Below are 17,734 nucleotides of genomic sequence, written 5' to 3' on the forward strand. Positions count from 1 at the left end.
CCAGCCCCACTCGCTCTTGTCTCCTCCCGGTGCTTCTCGCAACTTGTTTAGTCTTTTCTTTGGTTGGGGCCTCTCTCCCATTGGGACTGGAGGCCTCTGGGGGCAGGGCTTGCATCTGCCTGTGACCAGCTCAGAACCCAAAGAACAGCAAGTGCACAGGAGAGGTTACTGGGTCCACAAGTGCTTCCCTCATCTCCTTGCTGCTTCCCCGGAAGGCAGACCTCATGGCCACCCTGGTGGGGGGTTAACAAGTGAGCAGCGCCCACACCCACGCCCCAAGCACACTTCCCCTCTGTTTACCGCTCTCTGCATTTCCTTTATCTTGGGAAACAAGGGGTGAAAAATTCACAGCACAGGTGGGGCAGGCCGGTCCAATGCAGAGGAGCCCCGGGGTCAGGAAGGAAGGGAGGCTGGGAAGAAGCCAGGTGGGTGTGAGGGAGCCTGCAGGGGACGGGAGGTCAATGCGGGAAGGCACGAAGAACTGAACCAGGATGGGGCTGGCATCACCACGGGTTGCCGCGTTCTGTGTTGCCCTGGCCGGTGCACACGGCTGCTCCACGGAGGGCACCCAAGCTGGCCGCACAGGGTTTCCTCTGGCCTGAGAGCGGAGCTGCCATTGCAGGGAACTTCCAGCACAGCCCGTGCGTGTGCGGCCTCCCTCAGGGGCTCCCTGAGCAGCAGCCCTGCACCGATGAGGGTGGCATGGGCTGCTCCTTTATGGAAGTCTCATTCGATACGCACTCCATCCATCCTCTGCCCTCCCAAGACACACACCTGTTTCACGTATAACTGGTGTCTGTGGCCAGCATATTTCCCAAGATAATTTCTGACTACAGCTTAAAATGAAAGCCGTAGCAAATGCAGACGAGAATAGAATTTTAAAGTTGAAAAGCAATTTGAACCACAGCCCAGCCCGTGGCAGCTCCCATAGCAGAAACCCCAGACGGTGCAGATCTCAATGAGCCTGGTGGTTCCTCATGCAACACCCCACAGAGAGAAAAAGCAGATCTGGGCAGACACTAGCACAGGGTGCTCCTGGAGTAAAACGTCGGTGTGTCACCCCACGCACAATTTTAGGCTTTAACCGCATGAGCGTGTGTTGGTAGCAGTCCCAGAGCATTGTGGGTATTTCTAGGGTTACCTAAATGACACCATGCCGTTGCGATCCTTTTGTAATTTGCGGTGTTTTACTCAGCATTGCTGTTGAGGCTTCTCTGTGTTCATTCACTGTATGTGCTGTATTCCTTTGCACACGGGTCACAATTCGCGTTTCCACTCTCACGTTGATGCGCTTAGGACGCCTCTGACCCTAAGCCCTTGCGGTGCTGGGTGAGGACCTGTGACCCCGCTGCCCGGTGCCCCTGAGCCGCTGTGGTGCTGGGTGAGGACCTGTGACCCCGCTGCCCGCTGCAGGTGTCCCTCGCAGGTGTGAGCCTTGAGGCGATTTGCTGACGTGGCTTCATTGCCACATCCGCCAACACTGAGCAAACAAAACACCTGGGATTTTAAAATCTCAGTATTAAAAAATATTAACTATTTTAGCTTTATATTACATTTTAGAAAAAATATTTTTAACTTTAAAGATTTTTAGGCCTTAAGTATTTTGCCAAAATGACAGGTATGAAATGCAAGCTTGTTTACACTTGCATTTTCCTAATTACCAGAAAGAGTGAACATTTTTTGTTTATTGAGCATTAGGGTTTAATGCCAATTTCAAGACTGACATTTTGAAATGCCAGTTCATAATTTGCCTAATTTCCCATTAGTCTGGTTTTTTTTTATTATAAGTTTTTAGGAGCTCTTTATATATTCTGGACTCTGGTCACTCGTTGGCTACAACAGTTTCAAACACCTTCCCTTTTATGGCTCACCTTTTAAATTTATCACCCAGCAGTATGAAATTTTAATGTAGTCAAATATGTCAATCATTTTATTCATAGTCTGAGCTTTGTGCACCATCATTTATTAAATACTTCCCTATCCCAACTTTACAATGTTCTTCTTTTCTTTTTTAAGCTTCTGCTTCTCATATTTAGTTCTTCAATTTATTTGCAATTTATTTTTACTGAGGTAAAATGCACATAACATAAAATTCACCATTTTAACCATTTTAAAGTGTACAATTCAGTGGCATTTAGTACATTCAGAATGTCATGCAACCATCACCACTCTCCAGCTCCAGAACATTTTCATCTTCCAAAAAGGAAACCTCATACCCATTTAGCAGTCACTACCCATCAGGCTCACCAGCCCCTGGCAAACAATCATTTGCTTTCTGTTTCCTATGGATTTATCCACTCTACATATTTCGTATAAATAGAATCATACAATGTATGGCCTTTTGTGCCTGCTTCCTTGAGTTAGCAAAATGTTTTTAAGGCTCATCCATGTTGTAGGGTGCATTAGAACTTCATTCCTTTCTACGGCTGAATAATATTCCCTTGTGTGAATGGACCACATTTTGTTTACCATTCATCTATGGACGGACTTTGGATTTTTTCCACCTTCTGGCTATTGTGAACAGGGCTGCTATGAACATTTGTGTACAAATTTTTGTGTCATCTTATATTTCCATTTCTCTTAGGCATATACTTAGTAATGGAATTGCCGTGTTACACAGTGACTCTGTGTTAAACTTTTTGAGGAAATACTGGACTGTTTTCCATGGAGGCTGAACCACTTCACATTTCAAGAGCAATTACACTGATTGGAATTTCTCCACATCCTCACCTACACTTATTACCCTCCCCGCTTTTTACAGTCACCCCAGTGGGTGTGAAGTGGCATCTCATTATGGTTTTGGTCTACATTTCCCTAATGACTGATGATGCTGAACATCTTATCATGTACTTGTTGACCAGCTGTATATCTTCTTCGGAGAAATGTCTATTTAAGTCCTTTGCACATTGTAAATGGGTCATCTGTCCCTGTTGTTTTTAGGAGCTCCTTATATATTCTGGATATTAATAACTTATAGAATACATAATTCACAAATATTTTCTCCCATTCTGTGAGTTGTCTTTTCACTTTCTTGACAATGTCCTTTGATGGACAGAAGGTCTTAATTTTGATGAAGTCCAATTTATATATTTTTTTCTTCTGTTGCTTGTGCTTTTGGTGTCAATTTAAGAAAACACCACCAAATCCAAGGCCATTCAGATTTATCCCTGTTTTTTTCTAAGAATTTTATAACTTTAGTTCTTACATTTAGGTTTTCTGACCCATTTTTTTTTTCTTTCTTTCTTTTTTTTTGGCCTCTCGGCTTATAGGATCTTAGTTCCCCGACCAGGGATTGAATCCGGGCCACAGCAGTAAATGTGCCAAGTCCTAACCACTGGACCGCCAGGGGATTCCCGCTTGACCCATTTTTAGTTAATTTTTGTATATGGTATGAGATAAGGGCCCAACTTTATTATTTTGCATGTGTGTATCCAATTTTCCCAGCATCACTTGTTGAAAAGACTGTCCTTACCCCACTAAATGTTCTTGGCACACTTGTTGAAAATTATTAGACCATATATGTAAGAGTTTATTTCTAGGCTCTCTATTCTGTTCCATTGGTCTATATGTCTGTCCTTATGCCAGACATAGTAGTAAGTTTCAATAGTAAGTTTGTAGTAAGTTTCAAATTCAGGTTCTGTGAGTCTTCCAACTTTGTTCTATCTTTCAAGATTGTTTTTGCTATTAGTAGCCACTTGCATTTCTATGTGGATTTGAGGATCAGATTTTACATTTCCGTGAAAAAGTCTGCTGGAATTTTGATAGGAATTGTCTTGAATCTGTAGATCATTTTTGGGTAGTATTGATGTCTTGACGATGTTAACTCTTCCTATCCATGAACAACTGATGTCTTTCCATTTATTTAGGTCATCATTAACTTCTTTCAGCAATGTTTTGTAGTTTTCAGCATACAAGACTTTCATCTCCTTGATTAGATATATTCCTAAGTATTTAATTCTTTTAGATGCTATATTAATGGAATTATTTTTTAAATTTCTCTTTTGGATTTTTCATTGATGGTATATAGAAACACAACTGATTTGTGTGTGTTGATTTTGTACCCTGCAACTTTGCTGAACTATCTATTAGCTGTGGATTCTTCCGCATTTTCTATATATATAGGATCATGTCACTGTGAATACAGACATTTTTACCTCTTCCTTTCCAGTCTGAATGCCTTTTATTTCTTTCTGTTATCTGTAACAGCTCTTTTTGTTCTCTGTACTGGCTAGAACTTCCAGTACAATGTTGAATAGAAGCACTAAAAGCATGCATCCTGGCCTGAGTCCTGATCTTAAGGAGAGAGTTTTCAGTCTTTCACCATTGTGTGTGATGTTAACTGTGGGTTTTCCATAAATACTGCTTAATCTGTTGAAGAATTTTCTCTCTAATCCTAGTTTTCTGAGAGCTTTTATCGTGAAAAGATGTTGGAATTTTTAAAATGCCTTTTCTGCATCAATCGAAATGATCATTTTTTTCCCTTTGTTCTGTGAATGTGATGTGTTTCATTGATTGATTTTCTTATGTTGAACCACCCTTGTATTCCTGGGATAAATTTCATTTGTTCATGGTGAATAATCTTTCTAATATACTATTGGATTCTATTTGCTAAAATTTTATCGATCTTTTTGCATTTTTATTCATCAGAGATATTGGTCTGCAGTTTTCTTGTTATGCTTTGGCTGCAGAGAATGAGTTCATTCTCTTCAATTTTTTGGAAGAGTTTGAGACGGAGGATCATCTACTCTTGTGACCTCACGTTGCTCAGCTCAGCCCTGCTCCCTCTTGCCTTCTGTCTGCACATTTAGTTCCCTCATCTCTAAACACGCCTATGTGTGGATACTTCCAGATCTGATTTCCAACCTGACCTCCCCTCTCGGCGCCAAGCTCACACAGCAATCCGTCCACTCAACATGTCTAACAGCATCTCAGTGTTCATGTGTCTTCTCCTCCCAAATCTGCTTCTCCCCCAGTCTCTCCCATCTCAGTAAATGGTGTCAACTTCCACCTGCTGATCAGGCCCCAAATCCCTGAATTGCTGTCTTGGTGCTGATTCTTAACTGCAGACAGCAGAATCCACTGTAGCTAATTTAAGCAGTATGGAAGATATCAGGTGGGATAAACAAGGTCCTACTGTACAGCACAGGGAATGTTCAATATCCTGTGATAAACCATCATGGAAAAGAATATGAAAAAGAATCACTTTGCTGTACAGCAGAAATTAACACAACATTGTAAATTAACGATACTTCATTTAAAAAAAAGAACATATCAGGTGGACTATACCATCTCTGAGAGGGTCAGGTAACCAGGAATAGCCAGAGACATCAGCAACCTGGAGGAACTACCGACAATGCTACAGGATTGTGTCAGGAAAATCCCCACTGCCCTGTTCCCTTCTACTCGACCACAGTGCTGCCAGGGACAAGCCTTGAACTGCCCCAGAGGAACCAACCACCTCCACTGCCAATCTGCTGAGACAGCCTCTACTCCCGTGGCTCCTCCCACGTCTTACGTGGTGCATGTAAAAGCAAAACCAGGCACATCTGTAAGCTCTGGGGCATGTAGTTTTGCGGTCTCCAGGGGAGCATGTGAGGTGTTTTGCAGGGGCCATGATCAGCTAATTCACTGCCTGCCACCTTCCTCCTCAGCTTCTTTCTCCCTCACTCCCCAGAGCCAGAGATCGGTCACTCCTCTCAGCTCTCTCTGCCTTTAAATAGATCCTGCTTTGACCATTTTTCACAACCTCTGTCATTCCTACCTTAAGCCAGCTCCCATCGCTCTCACCAAGGTCCTGGCAGTCGCTTCCTGACTGTTCTTCCTGCCTCAGGCAGCTGTGGTGTCCACACTGCAGCCAGGTGAGATGTTTGGAATGTATCCGATAATGTTGCTTCCTCTCCAAACTCTCTCCACGGTGGTTTCCCACGACACTCAGAATAAAACAAAACTCATCACTATGACTTACTTATCCCTTCAGCCTTTCCAGCCTTGTCTCCTTCGCACGTGCGTGCCCTCATTCACCGTGCTCCTGGGTACACCGGCTTTCCTGCTGTCCCTCAAGCACACCAGATCTGTTCCCGCCTCAGGGCCTTTACACAGGTGGCTCCTTCTGCCTGGAAATCACAAGCAGCTCCCTCCCCCCCTTTCTTCTGGTCCCTGAACAGTCTTCTCTGGCTTGACCATCTGCCTTATTCAGAGGTATTTCTCTGTTCATTGGTTTATTCTCTCTCTCCATTGGAATGTCAGATCCCCAAGGGGCCTGACAGGTGCCATGCAGTGACTGGCCAAAAGCAGGTGACCAATAAACACCTTCTGAATAAACTGAGCCATTTCAATAGTCCAAGTTTTGGGGAAAACTTCTTAGAAGACATCCCTGACTCTACAGATACACAGCAAAGAAAGAATCAGATCCTTAGAAATTGCGGCTGGAGACAGCACATGAGGACTCCTGGGCTGTCCCAGTGCAGGCCCAGCTTTGCCTAGGTACAGCAGAGGCACAACCCCTATGGGCCCCAAACCTCCGGCAAGCGTGCGCTCCCAGAGCTGCACCCTCCCCAGGTAGCCAGGCCACTCTTGTCCTCCCCTGACGTCAGCTCCTGGGTCCTGGAGGGGCTGAACGGGCACAATGTCACCTGCTGCGGAAGCATGCCAGCATACCCCAGCTCCGGCTTGGCAGGTGCTCTGGGACCACAGAGATTTATGCAGCGCCTGTTTATACGGAGGTTTATGTGGCCCCTGTTTCTGGAGCGTCATGGGCAGGTAAGGGGTGAGAAGAGGATGAGGCAGGGGGCCTCAGGGAGATGCAGACAATGAGTAACACCCCAGCGCTGAGAGGGGGCTGAATCTGCTTGGGCCAGTGGGAGGGGCTGGAGGTTCCAGGAAGCGGAGCAGAGGCGGGAGGCAAGGAGCCACCAGAGGGATTCAGAACACCGGTCCTGGGTGAGGGAGCAGAGCTCATCCCGCCACCCTTGGCTTCTTTCACCCTGTACCGGAAGCCACGCAGCTCCAGCACAACTGAACTTTCTCTCTAAATGAGGGCGTCTGTCCGCAGTGGGCGGACTGAGTCGGTGTCCCTGTTTCTAGTCGGGACACAGTACAGGACGAGACACCTGAGGGGCGGGGAGACACGCCCCCCCCCCCCCCACCGGGGACGGGTTCCTCTGAGAACCCGGCTGCAGCCCCAGCGCACAGCAAGTGCTCCACGAGCCAGAGCCCTACAGTCGCCTAGCGACAGGGAAGGCGTCTGTCTCCCCGGGGTGGGGCTGGAGGTGGGGGTACTTTCTTTCTGTAGGTTCTCCATAAACCCAGGCATTCCAGTTGCAGAGCCAGTGAGAGCCTGTTCAACTCTCCGTGCGCTGCGCCCGACTCCCCAAGAAGGGGAAGGTGGCCGCTCGCTCAGGCCCAGAGGCTCACGAGTTCTGTTTACCCGGCAGAGAGCGTCCCATAAGCCAGGGAGCTCGCTTGGCGGGAAGAGAAGGCCGGTCCTTCCACACCGGCGGAAATCGGTCCGCTCCACCTACACCAGTGGAAATCGGGGTCCGGTTATCTTCACTAGTCTGTCTACACCGTTGCGTGTCAGGTGTGAATCTATCTACACTGGGGGAAATCAAAATCCGATAGCGTTCACCAGCAGAAATCAGGGTCCAGTCTGTCTACACCCACGGAAATCGGGTGCAGCACCACCGCCACTGGTCTGAGAACAAAATGGTAGGTCCCCAGGCTCTGCGAGAACAAAAGTCACAGAGTTCCGCCCCCGCCCCCGCTCGGGGAGGGAGGAGCTCGCCCCCAGCCTTCCGCCCCTGCGGGGTCTTCTCCCAGGTGAGGGTGCGGCCCGGGGCTCCTACAAGGCCGCCCACACCCCGCGGCTGCGACGCCCCCAACCTGCCTCGCCCAGCAGCCTCCGGGGATGACACCCCCTCCCGCCTACGCCCCGGCGCCCCCGAGGGAGAAGCGCCCCTCCCCGTCCCCCGCGGCCCCAGGCCCCGCCCCTCCGCCCCACGGGTGAGGCGGGCAGGGGGCGCGGCCGGGAGGGTCCGCCCCTCGCCCGCCGCGCTTCCCACGTCCCGCGCGCTGGCGCTGCGAGCGCTGTCCTCTCCGCGGACGGGACAAAGGCGGCGCCACCATGGCTCTCAGCGCGGCGCTCGGCCGGGGCGACCGGGGCTCGGGCAACAAGGTAGGGGACGGCCGGCGGCCGTGGGGAGGGCCTTGAGGCCGCGGCTGCGGCAGCGGGAGGGAGCTTTCACTTTTCCCGGTCCCTTAAAAAGAGGGTTAGCAAACTTTTCCCTTAACCTCATGAATATTTATGAGGGAAGTATGCTTTTCAAGACAGATTTGCATCCCTGGCGTGTGAAGGGAGTGCAGGGGAGGGGGCTAGGACAAAAAGACGCTTGTGAAGTTGTCGCCAACAATGAGACTGTTCCTGAGTTATTCATTACCTCGAAACTGGTAGGACAGACCAATGAACTTTGTGCACGAAGACAAAGAACTTTTACTTAAAAAATACCAGGATAGACTTTCATATTGGAAAGGCAGTCGATTTAAAAAATGAACATCGCCTAGTAAGCAAGACAGTGATTTCAGGTCTCAGTAGTGTGGTGGAAGCTGTCTTGTATTTCTTCCTGTGACTCGCAAAAAGTGCGTCGGGTTTGTCTTTCCCTTTTTCCTGTGAACTAGATTACAGAGTGTTTTGGTACAGTAATTACACTCTACTCCTGTTACCCAACAGCATTTTCACTTTAAAAGTTTAGCTGGTACTTTCAGGTGTCTAATTAAGACTTAAAACACATAATTAAACAATTAAGTTGAAGGTAGCTGAAACTGTGCATAATTAACAACTGAGCATCAGGTCGGCTTCAGCGTCCTGAGAAGAGATTTCAAAGTGGACAGAAGTGAGGCTTGGCTTCCTGACCCTAATCCTCCAACTCCCGGCTCTCTGCATCAGGAGGAACTCCAGAGGCCACCGTTTGCTCTCAGTGGACACCTTCAGACTCTTAAGATGTTTCCATTCCTGGTGGAGCCACATCCCTGTACTGGAGGGCTGGGCGTCCCCCACGGAGATGATGCACCCACTTCTGCTTCTGAGGAGACACCCTGTTTTGATCTCACAGTTTGGGATCCAGTCTGCAAACAGGAACAGTGGTCTGGGTTGGGATCACAAGTGGACTTGTCCAGGTGGGCCACAGAGAACAGAGCCCTGACCTTTCCAGTGGACTGGGGGCCTGGGTGCAGGTGACCTGTGGTTTTATCCCGTTAGAGGGGCCCCTGTGTAGATCTAGTCTGAAATCGCCTTTGTGAAATGTGGACCTTTGCGTCTGTAGTTCATGAGCCTGGTCGTGGTCTCACCTGAATACTTTATTACTTGTAAAGCATCCCAAAAATGCTGGGCTAAGGAAATAAAGTCGGCCTGAATTTGCCCCGAGACTCTCAGGGATGTGTGTTCACAGGTTGTATCATCCAGGCAGACACAGGAGACCCCAGACTCCCAGATCACGGCATTTTTTTAATGAGAATCATTCAAGCCCAGTTCCCATGCCTCCCTCCTTCCAAACAGAACTAATGTGTCCTCTCTTTGTGCTTGAACAAAAATCAAGTCACATAGAGCCATCCAGCCCTAACCGCCATCCTCCAGGACAGGGTACCCATTCTACAAATGGTGGAAAGCCAGGCTTCCGACGTGACCTGTGGCTCCCAGCCAAGAAGCAGCCTGGAAGCGGTGGCTTTCCTCTCCACGTGGCTGTGCCCAGGGGCACTGGTGCCTCTGCTCTGTATTTATCCTCTTGCCCTGTCAGAACAAGGCTTCTGTGCCCTGCTCTCCATGGGAGGTTCCCTCGGGATTGCAGCTTCTTTACCTGCATCCCTCTGCCCCTTACAGGGCCTGGCGCTCAGCGGGTGTGCACAGGCCAGTGCTCACTGGTCCAGCCAAGAAAAATGATCCCAGAGAGACAGTTGGTCTGACCTAAGAGCCCAGCACACTTCTGAAGGGGTCAGGGGGGTGGTGGGACGGAGGGGTGGGCTGCGAGGTGGCAAGTCCTGCCCTGAACCTGTTGATCCTGAGAAGCCTTGGGAATCTGGGATCCTGTGGGCAGAAGACATCCCACAGTTGCCATTTACCCTACGAGGGGGTCAAGGAGGGCAGGTGCCCGGGGAGTGGAGAAGAGGCTCTGGACCTCCACCTGGTGCCCAGAGAACAGGCCTGGGGTCTCGGATTGGATGTGCGCCCACATCCACCCCCTGTTATCTGTCAGCCTTTGGGCCGGTGGTTCAGCCTCCTGGAGTTTCAGTCTGTTCACTTACAGCATAACCTGTGGCCACCCACCTCTCGGAGCACCAGAGAGTCTAATTTTAAAAGGGATGAGTGGACGCTCCTTGAAAGGAAACCCAGGTCATCACAGAGCTGAATGTACCTGAGCTGAAGGCTGTCTCTGTCCTGATACCTGGGACAACTTTCCAGGTGTCTCAGTTCACACCTGGGCCCGAATTCTCAAAGACAGAGCTTTCAGATACTTTTCGACAAGTGTCCAGCCTTACAGAACTTTCCCCAAAAGTGAGAAAATCAGGTTGTGCAAAACTCACTTTGTGGTGAGTTTATTTTATATGACTTTAAAGCTACTTACGTTTCTGAGACCTAGGATAGGGATTAAATCTAATGCCAACAACAGTTTGGGACAGGAATTAATTTGAAGTTCTGCACTAAAATTGTGCAAGTCTGCCAGGTAATGAGTATGTGCACCTCCCCTGGTGAAGTCTCACCTGCCTGCAGCCCCCCAACGTGGGACCCCCAACCCTGGTTCGCATCAGCCTCAGCTCCCATGGGTCATCCCGCCTGCAGCCCCCTCCGCAGCCCCTGCCCCGCAATGATCTGAACTGACATCACCTTATCCTGACTACCCTCAGTAGCCTGTTTCCCGAGGCAGCACCGGCTTTGTTTCATTCCCCGTATTTCCCTGGTGCCTGGAATAGTGCACGGCACACAGTAGGTGCTCAACAAGTATTTGTCACAAGGCGGCGGCTGCATCCCCTCCTCTGAAGCTCACTGTCACTCCCCCGCCCAGTCCCCACCTCACGGGGCTACACAGATGCAGGGCTTGCCCTGTGACCTGAGCTAACGCGATTCCTGAGATTTTTAAGAATAAAATAACGTCCTCAGAGGGAGCAACCAGATTACAGCTGATTCTGGGAAACTTTACTTGCCTAAGTGCAATACAGTAAAGCAGGTTCAAGGCAATTACAGAGACCAGCTTGGCAATACCTGGTGTGGCATAATGAATGAACTTTGCATGTAGTTTTTGAGGTGGAGATGATAGTGCACGGTGCAGAAGAGGAGAAATGCCGGAATTAATTTTCAGTGAATGGGAAAGGTTGACCCTTCCCTTCATTGTCAAGTGGTTTGGAATTAGCTGCGGGCCATCAGGTGGCCTCGCCCAGAGAGTGAAGAGGTTGGAATGAGTTTCTGAGAGCTCTTGGGCTCTGTCTCTGGCTAGAGTGAGACACAGGGCAGTGTGGATGGAAGCAGTGGACTTGGTGGTTAGGGATGCAGGCTATGTGGCCACAGTGGCTTGGGTTCAGTTCTGGTTCCCCCACTGAGTGGGTGGGCAGGTAAGCCCCTCAACCTCACCGTCTTTAGAATGGGGAAGATAATAGTATTACGATGTTCTTAGAATAGTGTCTGGCATACAGTAAGTGCTCAGTAAATGTTGGCTATTATTCTGTGACTCTGTGGTAGAGAGGAAGAGAGATTTTCATACAAATAAGAGAGAAAAAGGATTGAGTTATAATTTTTCATTGAATCACCTAAGGAAAAATATTCATTGAAGTTATCTTCAAGGTATGTTGATGCTCAAAGATATCACCAGGGAAGAGGAATTACAACTACAATTATGTGCTATTTTAACAATGTATTCATGAATTTTTTAAAGAAATGCTTTGTGAAAGTGCCCAAATCAATAGGTCATGATCTCCACTTGAGTTCAAGGGTCCCAGAGGTTTCCCTATGGATTATTCAAAAAGACTGAAGAAAAGGTAACTGGAACAAGCATTTAGTCAGCCCAGAGTACCACGCTGGGTAAAGAGTGAGCGTTTGGTTCTCAGACTGATTCTTGCCCGTCCGGAGACGGCAACCCAGAGAATCACGGCGATGTGAACCGAGCAGACGAGCCTCAAAGCCCAGTATAAGCTCCCCCGAAAGCACATGTTTAAATAGGAGGAGCATGTGGAAGGGTTGTTGGGGACACAGAGCAACAAAGGCCACAATGAGGAGGAAACTACCATCACAATTTCTGGAAGGTACCGGAACTAATTCTTTTAAAAAACAGGTAATTGAGGTGAAATTCACATGACACAAATTTAGCCATTTTAAATCAAACAATCTGGTGGCATTTAGTACATTCGCAATGGTGTGCAACCACCACCTCTGTCTAGTTCCAGAACATTCCTACACCCCAAAGCAAAACCCCACACCCATTAGGCAGCTTCTCCCATTCCACCCTCTGCTCAGCCCCTGGAACCACTAATGTGCTCTCTGTCTCTATGGATTTGTCTACTCTGAATATTCCATATAAATGGAATCATAAAATATGTGACTTTTCATTGTGTTAAAATACATATAGCATGAAAGTTACCATTTTAACCATTTTTTAGTTCAGTGGTATTACATACATTCACACTGTTGTGCTCCATCACCGCCATCCATTCCCATGACTCCCTGGTCTTGTAAATCTGGAACTCTGCACCTATTGAACTGTATAACTCCTCACTCCGCCCTGCCCCCAGAGCCTGGCAACCGCCATTCTGCTTTCTGTCCTTACGATTGTGACTACACTAAGTACCACTAAGCGTAGGTGGAATCATACAGTATCTGTCTTCTTATGATTGGTTTACTGCACTGAACATAATGTCCTCAAGTTTCATCCATGTTGTAGCATTATCAGAACTTCATTCCTTTTATGGCTGAATAATATTCCATTGTAGGGGACTTCCCTGGTGGCACAGTGGGTAAGACTCAACACTCCCAATGCAGGGGGCCCAGATTTGATCCCTGCTCGGGGAACTAGATCCCACACGGATGCGGCAACTAAGAGTTCACATGCCGCAATTAAGACCTGGCGCGGCCAAAATAAATAAATAAATAAATATTTTTTAAAAAGTTAAAAAAATTTAATATTCCATTGCATGGATGGACCATAAATTTGGTTTATGCATTTATCTGTTGATGGACATTGGACTGTTTCCATCTTTTAGGTTTGTGAATAATGCTGCTATGATTATGTCTTTACAGGTTTTTGTGTGTACATATATTTTCATTTATTTCATTTATTGGGTATATAACTTCAGGGCCATATGGTAATTCTGTGTTTAACTTTTTTTTTGGCCTTGCCACGTGGCTTGTGGGACCTTAGTTCCCCGACCAGGATCAAACCCATGCCCCCTGCAGTGGAAGCTCAGAGTCCTAACCACTGGACCACCAGGGAAGTCCCCAACGATGTTTAACTTTTTGATGAACCACCAGATTTTTTTTTCACAGCAGCCTAATCATTTTACATTTTCCCAGCAATGTATGAGGGTTCCAATTTCTCCACAGCTCCACCAAGACTTTTTATTTTCCAGTTTTATAGTCACCCTAGTGGGTATGAAGTGATATTGTAGTTCTGGTTTGCATTTCCCTAATGACTACTGATGTTGAACTTATTTTCATGTGCTTCTTGACCATCTGTATATCTTCTTTGGAGAAATGTCTATTCACGTTCTTTGCCCATTTTAAATTGAGTTGTCTTTTTATTGTTGAGTTCTAAGAGTTCTTTATACACTCTGGACACTAGACTCTTAACAGATATATGATTTGCAAATATTTTCTCCCATCTGTTGGCTATCCTTTTACTTTCCTGATAGTATCTTTTGACGCACAAAAGTTTTAAATTTGGATAAAATTTAATTTATATATTTTTTCTTTCGTTGTTCATGCTTGTGGTGTCGTATCTAAGAAAACATACAAGGTCATGCCACATACAAGGTCATGAAGCTTTATCCCTATGTTTTCTTCTAAGAATTTTGTAGCTTTAGTGCTTACATTTAGGTCATTGACTCATTTTTAGTTGATTTTTGTGTGTGTATTTTGTATATGGATATCCACTTTTCCCATCACCATTTTTTGAAGAACTTATTTTTTCCCAATTGAATAGTCTTGGAACCCTGGTTGAAAGTCAGTTGGCTGTAGTTTGGGGGGTTTATTTCTGAACCCTCAGTTCTATTCCATTGGTCTATGTGTCTGTCTTTATGCCAAAACCACACTATTTTGATTACTGTAGCTTCGTAGCAGGTTTTGAAATCAGGAAGTGTGAGTCCTCCAAATTTGTCCTTCTTTTTCAAGATTCCTTTGGCTACTCAGGACCCCTTGCAATTCCATATTAATTTGAAGATTTCTTTTTCCATTTCTAGAAAAAAAGCAGTTGAAAGTTTGATAGAAATGGCATTGAATTTGTAGATCGCTTTGAATGGTATTGACATCTTAACAATGTTAAGCCTTCCAATCCATGAACCAGGGATGTTTTTCCATTTAATTAGGTTTCTTTAATTTCTCCCAGTAATGTTTTGTAGTTTTCAGTGTACAAGTCTTTCATCTCTTGGGTTAAATGTATTCTTCAGTATTTTATTCTTTTTAGATGCTATTATAGAATGGAATTGTTTTCTTAATTTCCTTTTTGGATTCTTCATTGCTGGTGTAGAGAAGCACAACTGATTTTTGCATGTTGATTTTGTATCTCATACCCTGCAACTTTGCTGAATCCACTTATTAGCTCTAGTAGCTTTATTTGTAGATTCTTTGTGATTTTCTACATGTAAGATCATGTCATCTGCAAATAGAGATAGTTTTACTTCTTCATTTCTAAATTAATTTGCCATTAATTTTTTTCTTGCCTAATTGCTCTGGCTAGAACTTCCAGGGCAGTGTTGCATAGCAGTGGAGAAAGTGGGCATCCTTGCCTAGTTCCTGTTGTTAGAGGAAAACCTTTTGGTCTTTCACTGTTGAGTATGAAATTAGCTGTGGGCACTGATAAGTGCCTTTTTATCATGTTGAGGAAGAGCCTTTCTATTCCTAGTTTTCTGGGTGTTTTTATCATGAAAGTGTTAGAGTTTGTCAAATGCTTTTTCAGCATCATTTGAGATGATCATAGGGGTTTTTTCTTCATTCTATTAATGTGGAGTATTATATTGATTGATTGTTGAACCACCCTTGCATTCCTGGGATAAATCCCACTTGGTCATGGTCAATAATCCTTGTAATATGGTGTTAGATTTGGTTTCCTAGTATTTTGTTGAGAATTTGGAACAAATTTTATAACTCTGCTTTAAAATTTTATTATATTGTACAAGAATACATCTTAAGAATGTACGTTTTGAAATAAGAAGTAACCTCTTTAAGAAACGAGTTTGTGTCAAAGGCCAAAATATAAAATTACTAGGAAATCTGCAGAAGTTTAAGACTTCAAAATGTAGCTACTGGGTAAAAAGCCATTTGGGGAAAGACTGTGATGAGGTTAATCTGTATAAAATGCTTAAGCAGTGTCTGACACATACCAGAGTTCACACGTTTCCATCATGTTGTCTTTGGGGTACAATCAAGCATCCAAGAGGTGCTTGCGTCCCCTCCTGTGATAATACCCACCTCAGCACTATAGTTTTCACCTTCTTATGATATACCCCCTACTAGGCTATCAGCCCATGACATTGATCTTTGTATCCTTCAGGGTGCTTAGCACACAGTAGGTACTCCGTAAATGCACTTTGGTGTTGAGAGTGGAAAATATTTAGTGATCCAGGAGAGTGGTGCCTCTGTGACCAGTGTATCATGAGAAAGACCACAGGTAAGGAGTGAGGAAAGAGCAGAAACACAGGGTTGGCGCATCGGGACCGGGCCCTGGGAGGAAGTGTCCCCTGACGCTGCGCTTCCTGTGGGATTTCTGCTCAAACCACAAGGGGAGAGGAAGCAGAGCACCTGGTCCAGGCTGGACCGACAGTTGGAGAGAGGCATCTGGACCCTGCAGTGGGTTTCGGCAGCCCCTTCAATGGTGCTTAGGCAAACGAGGGCCCACCTCTCAAATCCTGAAATGCCAACACTCATAGATGCTTTCATTGGCCAACTTTCATGCTGCCAAAAAGTACAGATTTTATTTCAATATTCCCCTAAGCTTTGTCTTCCGTGTTTTCACATCAGTTAATATTTTGTCCCTCCTGTCACCCCATCTTGATCCATCACACTCTTCCCAGCTAGAGGAAACAGATGCCTTCCAACCACACCCCAAATGGTTCACAACCACCATGAGTTTGGGGGTCTCGGGCAGGCTGCATGGGGCGCTGTCAGTGCCCAACCCCTCCCCTGGTCTCCTGCCCCTCGCCCTACAGGGGCGGCGCTCTTAGTGCTTCCCTGGGCCCTGGATCCTCAGGACGCCTGAGCTGTGTGCAGCCTGTGCACCCACTGGCCTCTGGCCCGCTTACCTCTGTGCACGGGAATTATGCTAGGACAGCAGCCTCTTCACTGCTGGCTCAGATCTCCGAGGTGCTCACAGCCTTCGAGCGCTGCCCAGATGGCGTTGTTACACGTGGCTTTTCCCTTTGGAGTCCTGGAGGGGTGGTTGTTCGGAGCAAATCTGGTAAAGGCCTCCTGAGTCTTGCACCTCCCATTCCGAGTGGCGGCACGACTTCCTCTCTGGACCCTGCTCTGGCTGGTCTAGGACAGACCTGGGTGTCACCGCTCTGTGACGGCCTCAGGGGTCTTCTGTCAACCCCCAACATCATACACTTACAGCAAGGTGCTGGGTGGAGACTGACACCACTCACTCTTCCTGCCAAAGTGCGTCATCCCTGCCAGGCCCAGCACTGCATGAGTAGGGTTCCCTTGATCTCCGTTCTCCCTTTTCCTTCCCCCTCTTAGTTCACAGAGTGACATATTTCAGGGCCCGTTTGTTTTGCCTCTTGAATTCAAACACTGTCAGTAAAATGTAGCAAGTGAGGGGGGAGAATAGCGGTCCCCGCTCTGGGAGGAGAGGGGCTTCTGCACAGCACTGATCAGAGACCCGGGTGCGGGCCCCAACCTCACACACTGTTTCTCCGGTTTCCTTGCATGCAGGGGTGTTATTTTTACACCCCTGCGACTTGCTCGAGTCCACACACCCCTGCGCTACATTCCCACCCTCACTCTGGATTTACTGCCATTATTTGCAGAATTCCTGCCAATCCTTGTGAGGATTCAGTAACCTGGGTCAGGCCTTCTGCTATTGAAACACCGTCCTCTGAGGGCACAGATGTCAAATATTTACTAGTGTCTCATCAAATTCCTGAGCCATTGAACGGATGGGCGGACCCAGCACAGAGTCTTGATAAAGTGAGGTTCAACATACCCTGAATTGGTTTAAAACAGAATTATAACTGGAAACTAAAAAAAAAAAACCACTCCTCACTCATCTCCATCCTCACCTCTACCCTTGCTCACCTCCAGCCTCACCTCCACCCTCACTCATCTCCACACTCACCTCCACACTCACTCACCTCCACACTCACCTCCACACTCACTCACTCCCTCCTTTTGTTCGGTGTGGTATACCCTTTTATAGTACCAATCAAACTGAAAATTCAGCGTTAAACTTCGGTACTTGAGCTGAGAGCTATCCCCTTATGGGCTCAAGGAAACCCACATGTTATAAGCAGACTAGCCATATCATTTATTGTCCAAATTCGAACACTT

General features: G+C 46.8%; 1 protein-coding gene across 1 annotated transcript in view; it reads left to right on the forward strand.

Moving 5' to 3' along the window:
* The first annotated feature begins 515 nt into the window (after window positions 1-515).
* The window catches only part of PLEKHG4B (pleckstrin homology and RhoGEF domain containing G4B), a 72,793-nt gene continuing 55,574 nt past the window's right edge, over window positions 516-17,734 (forward strand). Inside the window, 1 exon segment of the mRNA XM_082379616.1 lies at window positions 516-8,173. Coding sequence (XP_082235742.1) covers window positions 8,123-8,173 — 51 coding nt within the window. The 5' untranslated portion in view covers window positions 516-8,122.

This window comes from Balaenoptera borealis (genome assembly GCF_965194805.1).
Source record: "Balaenoptera borealis genome assembly, chromosome: 2".
NCBI classification, from domain to species: Eukaryota; Metazoa; Chordata; class Mammalia; order Artiodactyla; family Balaenopteridae; genus Balaenoptera; species Balaenoptera borealis.